This window comes from Anolis carolinensis, chromosome 2 (assembly GCF_035594765.1).
Source record: "Anolis carolinensis isolate JA03-04 chromosome 2, rAnoCar3.1.pri, whole genome shotgun sequence".
NCBI classification, from domain to species: domain Eukaryota; kingdom Metazoa; phylum Chordata; class Lepidosauria; order Squamata; family Dactyloidae; genus Anolis; species Anolis carolinensis.
In genome coordinates, this window is record NC_085842.1 from 145,895,858 (window position 1) to 145,908,098 (window position 12,241).

General features: G+C 42.6%; 1 protein-coding gene across 3 annotated transcripts in view; it reads left to right on the forward strand.

The window, feature by feature from the left end:
• Positions 1-12,241, forward strand: part of notch3 (notch receptor 3) — a 64,215-nt gene that overhangs the window by 28,314 nt on the left and 23,660 nt on the right. For all 3 annotated transcript variants that reach the window (XM_008104238.3, XM_008104239.3, XM_008104241.3), the window contains exons 3-8: positions 5,260-5,402; positions 5,858-6,193; positions 6,825-6,947; positions 7,328-7,561; positions 7,847-8,002; positions 8,283-8,468. In XM_008104238.3, the coding sequence (XP_008102445.1) occupies positions 5,260-5,402; positions 5,858-6,193; positions 6,825-6,947; positions 7,328-7,561; positions 7,847-8,002; positions 8,283-8,468 (1,178 nt within the window). The remainder of the gene's footprint in view (positions 1-5,259; positions 5,403-5,857; positions 6,194-6,824; positions 6,948-7,327; positions 7,562-7,846; positions 8,003-8,282; positions 8,469-12,241) is intronic.

Here is a 12,241-nt window from a genome sequence, read left to right on the forward strand (position 1 = left end):
GTTTGTTGTTACATACTGCCTTGAATGAGAGACCTCCAAGTCACCCTGTCCTCGGCAGCACAGCCGACGTCTTGCAGGTTCAGCGCTATGACTTCCTTGATGGAGTCTATCCACCTGTAATGTAGTTTTCCTCTTTTCTTACTGTCTTCTCCCTTACCCAGCATGATGTCTTCTTATGATATGGCCAGTATATCATAGCTTCGGTTTAATGATCTTTGCTTCGGTTTGATGTATTCTAGGACCCATTTATTTGTCTTTTTATCCATAAAAGCAACAGAAATGTGCATACTTGAGACACCATGTCCCCTTGTACAAGACAATTAAGGTCCAGCGGGGAGACCTTGGTATCAACTAAGGCACTTTCTGTCATGCATCTTGAGGACCAGGGAGGTCTCATTTTCAGGCAGTTGTTGAACATACTGCCTGAAGAGCTAAGATCGGCCCCTTTCTTTAGTGGCATTCCGGAAGGGGGTGAAGACATTCTTTTTCGAGAAAGCGTTTAATTAAGCCAAAGAAGTTATAGGAAAGCTCTGGGTTTTTATCTTGGTTTTAATGTTTATATGATTTTAACTATGTTTCCTGTTTCAAATATTTATGATTTTATGAGTTGTTTTAACTTTTGTACTGTATGTTTTTTATTCCGTTGTATCCACCTTGGGTATGTGCTCAGAGAAAGGTGGGATATAAGTTTCTGAAATAAATTTTAAAAATAAATAAAATATATATTAAAAATTATTCACTGTCCTTATTTATGCCCAGTCAATTGACATTCTCAGCCCAGCTTACAAAATAAATAGAATAGATCTTTGTGAATCCTTCTCTACCAGTGCTACTTGTGCTAATTATCTTTAGCCTGGCCTCTGTTGGCACTTAAAAAAATCAATCTAGAAACATTCTTCTCTCCTTTGAATGCTACAAACTCTTCCCAGCTGGTAGAAGAACCAGTCCGTTGGTCTGGGTGACTCTTTGGCTCCTGTGCATATGGATGCTTCTGGGTTCAGTCAGTTTACCCCTAGACAGAACAACGGTGGATTTCTTTGGCACAGCTGTACCTTGGCACACACTTGTGACTTTGTTGCTAAAATTGTCAAAATATGCATTCAGAAACTTGGGGATGCAACCACAAATAGGCGTAGAAAGTACAGATGTGGTCAGTGTTCTTGGAGGCAGGAAAGGAAGGAGAGAGAGGTTGCTTGAAGGATAAGGCCATGTTTTTAGCACTTGATGTTTTTTGTTTTTGTGCCCTTTGGACTTGACCTACTTGTAGGGGGCCTTGTTTGGGGAGAAGTAGTTATGGAAGAAAGAGGGCAGATGTGGCAACAGGGATCAGGCACTACATCAGAGGTGGGACAAGTGAGGGAATTTGGCCATGTTCAGCCAACAATTCCACTAGCCTTCTTTTTTTCTGGCAAAAATATCAGTTGTCTCTCTTGGAAGCCTGTAAGAACAGAAACACTTAAATATTTGCCTCCTCTAGAGCCTAAAATAAAAATACCTGTTTTTCAAAACCAGAATTGCACTACTGACTATTTCAGTTTTTCCCTTTTGCTCCTTTGGGTAATGTATATAACCTCAAGAAGGCTACAGGGGCAGTAAATTGGACTCAGACCCACCAGAGTTGTCCACACCCATTCTACACTGACATGAGATTTGGGATTTGACTTGAGTGTAACTACCATTGTAGTTTACTAAGGCTGAGTATATCAGCTGATGTTTTTGTTGTACATGAGGCACATAGTATTTTACTTGCAATATTTCCTTGGGATGTTCCTGCTGACCAGGATAGGGTGCACTCGTTGATATTTACTAGAAACATGGTTTTGGTTTAATTTTGGAATAAGAAGTGAATCCTTACTATGGTACTTGGCTACTCAAGAATAATTTGCATTTCACAGCCATGACTAAGTCTTCATTACTTCTCATTAGCTCACTGGTTTACTTAACAAATTCATAAAGCCTACCAGTCAGACAGAAGAGACCACAATTTCAGTATTTCCCAATTCCTTTGTAGTTTACATGCATTTGCCTCTGTGTGTAGATGCTTGAGCTCACACTCAGCTAGTAAAGGGCCTCAAGTTTTGCTCACAGACTTACTCCTCACCTGCCAGCCCTTTCAGAGCCATTGGGAAAGTCAACAGTCCTTTTACGGTTTCACAGGGAAACCAATTCTTGTGTAATAAATTGCTGTTATTTGTAGGGCCTTTTTCTTCATCTGCTTTCTTCTAAACTTAGAATGCTGGTACCTTAAGCTGGAATAATTCTTGGTCATCCAGGCTAAAATCATTCTTAGGCAGTGTGCGAGGAGGTATCCAGTTGTTGTGTTGTGTTGGATACACAAAGCCACCTGGAGATTTCTGGGCACAGGGCTGTCTCCTCAGTGATGGATTGAGTGCCAGGGACTTGTGTCCCTGCGTATTTTACCTGCCCTTGCATACCTGGGGAAGGAAAAACATATTTTGTCTTCTGATCAGTCATGTAGCATGTTTGCTAGTGAAGGTAAAATGTTTTGCCAGTAGATCTGTTGAATCTTGGCTTAGTTTTTCCTCTATTCAAGCTGAGCCTCTTCTTTGATTTCAGGCAAAATCTCCAAAGTTTTCAGAGGACATGCCTCTGCAGTTCACCATTTTCTGCTACCATTTTCTCTTTTGAGTTCTCCAGTTCCCATGGCAACTGGAACTAGTCAGAGGTCCACTTTCCATCCTGGGTAAACTTTTACTTGGCCACACAAGACTCATTCCACTTGCTTTAGATTTGGCTTGCAAGGAAACTTTGATCAATTGACGAATCCCACAAGTATAGCTGAGTGTAACTGTTTAAAATTTTGGTCCCCTGGTCGGCTGTCTGTCTTCTTCCTCTGACAGCAAGGTGGGGTCATGTAGTTTGTTTTGACGTTCTTAGCCTTTCCTGGACCAGCCTCTCTTGGGGAGGCTGTGAGGCCCCAAGCAAGTGGGGAGCAGTTGTCTAAGCCAAGGCCCAAGACCGGCTTGCTCAGGCTAGGGCAGGAGAACAAACAGGCTTTCTGTGTTGCCATGACAGTTGCCAGCAATGGTCAGAGAGCAGAGGGAGGGGGCTTGGAGGGGGCTGAATTCCCAAGATGGTCAGGGATTAAAGAGGAGAGCTGTATAATCTCTGCAACAGCACCCATCACTTCCTGGCCCCTTGCAACCAAGTTGGAAGAAAGTCTTTGAGAGACAGGTTGAGCCTATTTGCAGAAATCCTGCAAGTGGGAACTTGAGTTTGCAATGAAGGAAGAGTGAACCTGGATCCTCTGCAATTGCTTCTGAAATTCCCTCTATCAGGGCCAGCTACTGCGTCTTGGGCTACTCTTCTTTATCCCTGGGTTCAGTAGCTGCTTCACATGGTTCCTTTGTGTGTAGACCAGGAGAAAGCCTTCCCCACCTTCCCACTTGCAGGATTTCTGCAAGATGCTGAGAACATTTTGAACTGAAGAGGTTGGCACAGGACAAGCCTGACCTAATGGCAACTTTAGACATCTAAACCCAGCAGGACATTTTTTTTTTTCCTTGAGCCTTGTTAATTCTTCGTTATCTGCCTGAGCTCCTGAACCCACTCAAAATATTTTTGTCTGACACTGGGAAAGCAAGCTGGGGTTTAGGAGACCTTGGAAGAGTCATGTGTAGATCTAGTCAGCTGGAGCAAGAGCTATAAGGAATTACCAATGACTCCTCTGAATTTAAAATCACTTCTTAATGACTGGTACTTTTTTCTGATTTGGAAGATTTGTTTCTAAAACCGTGATATAAAGGGACACCTCTTTATTTGTATCATGAACAATTAGAAGTCCAGATTCTGCAAAAGCTGATGGATTTGGTATTTTAACTAAACTGCAAAGCTTTGTCTAGTTTGATAAGATCTGTGATTCCTTTGTCCCTTGATCATACCTTGCAGTCTGTCTCTTGACAGACCTGTACACTACAAAAAGTGCCTAAAGTCAGGCACTGTGATAATTTCTCTCTGAACAAGGCTTCACCCCTGTCTCAAAGCTATATACATTATTCTCAACATATGAAGGCCGTTCCGTGGCATACAGCTAGTTTGCCATCTGTATAAACAGCTGGCCCATCCTTAAGCCACATTCAGTTCTTGACTTCCCTACATGTTTTGCAGAGTTCTGCTGACAAAATCTTATCCTGGGTGGGAAAAAAATTCTTTTCTTAGATCTGCCTGGAATTTGTTGGTAAGAGGAAATGGTTGGCTGGAACATGACAGAAGGCCAATATTTAACATATCTATTTTCAGCTCGGCAAAGAGTGAGTTTGAGCAGTTAGCAGAATTTGCAGATGACACACACTGGTGGAGTAACTGGGTTAGTGCAAGTTAATAGAAGATCTCTTTAGTGAACTGTTGCTTAATGGAGACAAAAGTCAGGTCTAAGCCCCATGCTGGCACCTGTGTTGTTTGAGTGGGGCCCCTGCTGCCATAAGCCACAAGTAGAGCAGCAGATCGGAAGCCTGTGTTGCTTATAGTTAGAAGTTGTTAGGGATTTGTGAGATCCTGGTTCAAAATTTTATTGAACCATGAAATTCACATGGTGACTTTAGTACAGTGCTGTGTACACAACACTGAGCTCATTCAGGGCTCAAGGTAGTGTAAAAGGCAGTCTATGAAAAATGAACCTAACATTGAAGTAGGTTATCTGCACTGTCCCTTGTATCAAGAAGCTCTAGTTTGAAAAACAGAGTGGCACCCTTCTGCTGTGGTATAATTGAGCGCTTAAGGCTTCTTGGAGTCATTGGCTTCAGAATTTTTTTTCAATATTTTAATTTTAAAAATTTAACAGAAAAAACACAAATAAAGAAAACAATGCCATTCGAATTATTGATGGATTGATGGCTGTAGATACAGAAAGGAGGAAGCCACAGCGTAGCCATTCCTTTGTCCTTCCTCCCCCATTCTATGTTTTATTCTTTAGGTATACAGATATTCATAGATTTGCTAACTGCCTCCTGGAGAAATGAAATGTAGGTAATTTACAGCAGGGGAATATGTATGTAGATTTTTCTGAATATCAGATTGTTTCCCCGTTGTGTTATTTCTCTGAGACTCAGGGTTTCATGTACTATTTTCTCCTCTTTATTTTTCTATATATGATTTCTCCAAGAGTGTTTCTTGCATTGTTACTGTTCCCCGACATATCCTGCAACCTCCAGTGGTTGTAGGATTTTGGACTTCGGCTGTTAACAATATTAGATGGGATGAGGGCCAGAGGTCAACTAATATTTTCTCTCTCTCTGCCAGATGCCAGGCTGGGCTGATTGGAGAACACTGCCAGTTTCAAGACCCTTGCCACCAATCTCCTTGTGCCAATGGAGGCTCATGTGAGAGCACCCTGCGTGATGGCACTGTCCACTATCAGTGCACCTGTCTTAAGGGCTTCAGAGGTGAGGACATTTCTAGGAAAAGATTATTTTGTGTAGAGCTTCTAGAATTCTACTGTTATCCTTGTAGGAAAGTTGCCACATGGGAATGGGAACACAGGCAGGAATGCATTTGGGGAATAGGTCTAGCTCAGTGTTTCTCAACCTGGGGGTCGGGACCCCCGGGGGGGGGGTGTCAAGAGGGGGCCAAATTTGGTCCAGTGAATGAAAATACATCCTGCATATCAGATATTTCCATTATGATTCTACAGAGTAGCGAAATTATAGTTATGAAGTAGCAACAAAAATGATTTTATGGTTGGGGATTACCACAAAATGAAGAACTGTATTAAAGGGTCATGGTATTGGGAAGGTTGAGAATCACTGGTCTAGATCATAGGTGAGAAAATGGGCCTTTTGGAGAAAGAGTTAATTTCCTTCCAGGTAATGGGTCTTTTGGTATTCCGTCTTCCTTGCAGGTCAAGACTGTTCCCTGTTTGATGCTTGTTCCAGCAGCCCTTGTCTTAATGGTGGCCGCTGCACCAACTGGAATGGCCGCTACAACTGTACATGCCCATCAGGCTATCAAGGCCGCAACTGCCGGGGCGATGTGGATGAATGCCGGGTGCTTGGTCTTTGCCAGCATGGTGGTACCTGCCTCAATACACCTGGTTCTTTCCGCTGCCAGTGCCAAGCTGGCTACACAGGACAGCACTGTGAGAGCATTTCCACACCTTGTGCCCCCTCTCAGTGTCTCAACGGAGGCACTTGTCGCCAGACAGGAGAACTCAGCTATGAGTGTGCTTGCCTACCTGGTAAGTGAACAGCTTGCAAAAAATAGTTGCTGGCACTGTTGTATGACAATGGGGACATGAAGATTTGGGGTGAAAATATTCCTTTGGGTACTTGAGTGGTGTAGGATACCATTTGGAATACCCTTTTCCTTTGGCTGGACTGTACTTTGTTTCACCATTCGGCTGCCAGGAAGCTCATGGGAAGTTATTGAACGCCTTGGTGGAACAGGAAGGAAGTAATCAAGGGGGAGGCAGGCAGAGTTGGCAGACAGTAGTTGGGACTCTGGCTGTGTGAGCCGGAACATATATAGAGAAAGGTTTGGCTCATTCTTCCTCCTTGTATGAGGCTGAGATCTGGCATGAGAGTGGGGCTTAGGCCAGAGCAGAGGTGTTCTGCTATGTAGCGGAAGGGATCTGTCTTTGGTTTTGCTGCAGTCCCAGCTCAAAATTGAGACTGGTAAGTCATCTATAGGGCAGTCCTGAGCATGTATTTTTTTTAAAGTAAGTCATAGTATGCTTACTCATATTTATTCCCAATTAAGTCTGTAAAGAACTGCACTGGAGTGGGATGTGTGTTGTTTTTATGTTTCTTTCCAAGAATCACTTTTTCCATAGTTACCACCCAGACAAAACTTTTTTTCTCCTTCCTCAGGCTTCGAGGGACACAACTGTGAGATTAATATAGATGACTGTCCAGAGCACATGTGCATGAATGGAGGCACTTGCGTAGATGGCGTCAACACCTACAATTGCCAATGCCCTCCTGAGTGGACAGGTACTGGTGCATCAATCCTAGAACCAGCATATGATTTGAACAGCCTGAAAATGTAGTGAGCTTAATGTAAAATGTAGGGTGCTGTCAAGCAGATATTAGACATTTTTGTATTTGTTTTATGTATCGGGGTTGGCTGAATAATGAGTCCAAATCGGGAAAACAGGAAATCTTTTAGGTAATGAAAGGAGGAATCTTTACTCATTGGTTTTGATCTGGCTCAGTAAATGGAAGGCAAAGAAAGACAAGAGCAATTTATGACTGGGAACTAGGCTTGAGCAGATGGTGACTTAGGAGAGAAGTTAGTGCTCCAACTTTTGGGCCAGCACTATTTTGGATGATAGTGAGCCAAATGTTTTCCCCATTCCCTTTTTATACCCTAGGTCAGTTTTGCACTGAGGATGTGGATGAATGCCAGCTGCAACCCAATGCCTGCCACAATGGGGGCACTTGCTTCAACACCAATGGGGGGCATACATGCGTCTGTGTTAATGGCTGGACTGGGGAGAGCTGCAGTGAGAATATTGATGACTGCCAGACTGCTGTCTGCTTCCATGGTGCTACCTGTCATGACCGCGTGGCTTCCTTCTATTGCGCATGCCCTATGGGAAAGACAGGTAATTGGTTACTTGCTTCACATGACTTCCCTGTGCAGCATATTTTCATTGGGGCAGAATTATTGGAGGACTTGGTCACTACAGTACAGTAACTGGAGTGACTGTGCAGAGCATTGGGTAACATGTTAATGCTTTCTCTCTGAAATGGAAAGAGATTGCTCAGCATGAACAAGATATAGAAGCCAGTTGTCCTTGTCCTGGGAATTCTGTCTCATTTTTTGCATTTCACTTATTTTCCATTACTGTTTTTATGCATTTGCCTTTTGTGGCTTCTCTCTCTCTTAGGACTCCTCTGTCACTTGGATGATGCCTGTGTCAGTAACCCTTGCCATGAGGATGCCATTTGTGATACCAATCCCATGAATGGCCGTGCCATCTGTACCTGCCCTCCTGGCTTTACTGGAGGGGCCTGTGATCAGGATGTGGATGAATGTTCCATTGGTAAGAGCTGCATCCTTCTTGTCCTGTAGAATCAAAAGGGGAAGGAAAGATAACTTGCCTCTCCAATGAGTGGGAGGGGAGCATTCAGGGTAAATGAGATGGGTTTGAATAGCTCTTTGAATGTGAAACTTGGCATGTAAGCCACCTTTGAGAATACCTGGCATCAACTGACATGCCCATCTTGTTTCTTGTCTGGATATTTTCCTGAGATGAAGATTGAGAGGGTGTAATATTGGACCAGCATCTCACGGACAATTTCATGTTCCTTTACCATCTCCAGGAGCCAATCCATGCGAACACTTTGGGAAATGTGTCAATACTCAAGGCTCTTTCCAGTGCCAGTGTGGACGTGGATACACAGGTCCACGCTGTGAGACAGACATCAATGAATGCTTATCCATGCCTTGCCAGAATGATGCTACCTGCCTTGACCGCATTGGCGAGTTTACCTGCATCTGCATGTCAGGTGAGTTCTGTGGGTTCACCTGGTGATGCCACACTAGAGAGACAGAGAAGCCATTCTACAAAATGCAGAGTATTGGTGGCAGTAGTGATGATAGGAGAATAGGTAGGAACCCGGAGCCAAATTCTCACAGTTATTTTAGCTTGCTTAAATGCAAGTAAGACTTCAGTTACCTGAAACACCTGTGAAATTCTTCCAGACCTTCCTCACTTGATTGAGCAATAGCTATACTGTTTGGAAATGATGGGAATTGTAATCCCATATATCTGCATTTCACCACATTGAGAAAAGTGCTCTTTGTAACTCGTGCTAAGACTGGTGTGTAAATGAGAGAAGACAAGTCCTTGCTCTTGTGCTAGCTGAACACTTCCTATTCAGGCATTCCTATGCCCAATGTAAGCACATGCCTCTGATATACACTGAAACAAGAATAATGTATTTCTGATTATTTGAAGGAGTGATTTTTTATGGTTCTTACATGTTTCCAACTTGAAGTTGAAGGTATCACTTGCATTTTTATATTTCTGTGTCTCACTTGTACAGCTTTTTCTTTTTAAGGCTGTTTCATTCATATTGGCTGTTCTTTCTAGGTCTGGATCTTTCAGCATGGGTAGGTTCTATTCTCCAAAGTAAGGGATGCAAAGAGAAATGAATTGGAGAGGGTTTGATTGCATGGGTATCTAGTGTGAGCCTTTCCTGCACCCTCTTGCATGCTGGTTTGTATAGTTTCAGGCTCTGCAGTCTGTGTTCTTACAGCAGGAGCATAACTGATTACTACTTTCAGGATAGTGGGCCAATACAAACTTAGGAGAAACTGAGAAAGGCTGTTTGTGGTACAAACTAGCACTAAGAATGCAGGAGCCTCCACTGAGATCCCTGAATGTCTTGTATAGCTATGTCCACGTCATTGCAGAGGGGTATGTTTGTGGCAACACCCCTCCCACCTACTCACCCATCCACAAAACACCAATACTGAGATCCTTAGAGATGCTTCTCTGGGTCTGAGGCAAGTGTATACATATGAAGGGATCCTTCAAAATTGAGGGATAGCTATACAGCTGTCCCTCCTCCCATTGTGGCAGTGCTATAGGACTCGGGTGCCGGGGAAATCAGCACAATGTTCATACAGACAGTGGGAGTGCAGCATTGTGCTTGGAATATTAATGGTGGGGCCGGCCTGGCGGGTGATGTGAATTGGCTGTGCTTTGTGCTTCCTTTACCCCATATAGGGAGGAACATTCTCCTTGCTTGCTCACTCATTGGTTAATGCCGGCTTTTTGTAAAAACTTGGGGGAGGGGTGGGCCCTATTAGCTGGGAATGGCTTTGGACTAGGGGTAGTTTTCATACCACAGTTCTGTTCCAATGCAATATCTCTGCATTCTGGAGTCACTCCTCTTGGGCTCAAGATGTAGTGAAAGGTTTGACGTATCTAGCTTAGGTCCTTGGCAAGGAGCTCTTGAAATTAGGAGCCAGAATGCAATTACATTCCTTTCCTACATAATCCTCTTCCCACAGCAGAAGCACAAAAGCTTAAAAACATTTCCACTGTGTCACGGGTAGTTAGGTTTCCTCTTGCAGCACTTCCCTTAAGGGGGTTAGGAAACAAATCTAAAAAGCTGTCTCTTTGCACGCACCTGTGATTTTTAAAAGTCCAGTTCATGTGTGCATTTTTGTTTCATCTTCTAGTTATCACTGTTGTTTGGGTTCCCTACTAGTGTTTCCCTTGTAGTCTTTGCCATTCCAGTTCCTTTCCTTACTGGGAGCCTCAAATCACAGGGCTACTCACTTGGACAAACTACGATGCCAGAAGCATGTGTCCCAGATTTTGTCACATGCCTTTTACTCGCTTCTTTTTTCACTTGTGTAAACATATTTCTATGTTTCTTGCCAGAATGAGCAAGGTACCCACCTGGTTTACTGATATCCTGCCATCTTGCTGTGTAACTACAGTGTCCAGATGCAGTTCCAACCTGAGGATTTTCTCCCCTCTCAAACTGTTCCTTGTTTCACCATCAGTGCCAAGTTGCTTTTCTTTTTTCTTAGTACTTCCTTTTCTTAGTACTACTAAAAAATTAAACGTGATGGGTGGGCATATATTTATGCAATGTTTGAAGCAATATTTGAATAGGATTGTTCACATTAGGGAATAAATTTAATTTTGAAAAAAAATGTCAGGTGAAGTGGTTGTATGATATTGCTTCACTACCAATTCTTTCTTTTTTTTAACTAAACATTTGAGAAGCATGGTAAAGATGGATTATAAACACACTGCAGTACCTAATTTGTATAAAAATTGCTTCCAAAATGGAAAAACATGGGAGTTGGCTTGAAGCTTAGTCTAAGGGTACAGCAATAGAAGGCAGAGTTTTTGTGGCTTTCCTTTTGACATTGGGCAAGCCCTGCCCATTTCAGTGGTGTGCACAAAAACTTTGTAAGTACCATCATACAGGCAAAGAAATCTTGTACCACCCATCTCTCTATTTTGGCAGTCATGTACAGGGAAAGATATTTGCATGGAGGAGGAGGAGGTTCCTCGGCCAAAAGTTGAGGCATATTATAAGGCCATAGCAACTCAGATCCTTGATGAGTAGCCAAGTAAGTGGGGGTGAGTGGGCCTCAAAATGATTTCCTCAGTGCTGTTTGCCAGCAGACTATTCATAGGAGGAGCAGACTTCATTTTTTCTTTCAGTGGAGGACTGAGATGAACAAATTTGGGAGTTTTAGTCATGCAGTGCTATGCCTTCATAACAGCTGGATTTCCTGTCTTCTTTCCTGTCACTCTGGAGTGGCCCTTGAATGTGTTTACAGAGGTCACCAGACAAATTGGCAACTAAATTGGCTTTTGAAGCCTTAAAGCTCTGGACATTCAGTATGACTGATCTGTTATCGTCTTAACTGTCTTCCATTATCACTTGCTAACATAGAACATGGCCAGTTTCTTCCACTTTCTGGATAACAGGTGACTTCTCCACTATTACCTAATACTAGTAGAGTCTGTGCTGTGTTGACATTTAGCTTAAAGGAGAACTGGCTTAACAGGGCCAGACTTAAAGCGTGTGGAAAGCTAATGCTAGAGAAGTATAGACAGTATTGGTCTGGTAGATCAACTTTCCGGTGTGCCTTTGTTTATGCCTGCATAATGCATGTATATAATATCTGTATGCTTACATCACTACTTAAAGATACTGTTTTTAGTGATGTTGTAACCCACCTCAAGCCACGAGAAGAGGTGGGTAAGAATTATTACTACTACTACTACTACTACTACTACTAAAATAATGTTTCATAAATTCTTTTTTTTCTCACAGCATAAGAAGCTGTGTTTTCTTCTATTTGTTTGTGTTCCTGTTGCTTTCTCATTAGGATGATAGGAAACTGCCTTGAAGCAGGTCAGACTATTTTTCCAAATAGCCCAGTGCTTTGATTAGTATTTACATCACCTGCTTGCTGAGTCTTTTAATTGGAGATGTCAAACCTGGTATCTTCTCCATGCAAAGCAGTTGCTATCACTGGTCAATGGTGCCTACTTCATTAAAGGGAATGAGCAAAAGCACACGCGCACACACTATGCAATATCTAAAATCCTGTAACATAAAAATCCAAACTAAGAAAAGATTGGAATGTTACTAAGCAGATACAAATAGTTAACCTAACTCGTGATCATATGTGATACATGAGATACATGTTACATCATCATCAATGGAAGTAGTAGAAACATATGTAAAACTATGGGATAAAATGTGGGATTAAACTATGATATAAAATGGGAGCAAAT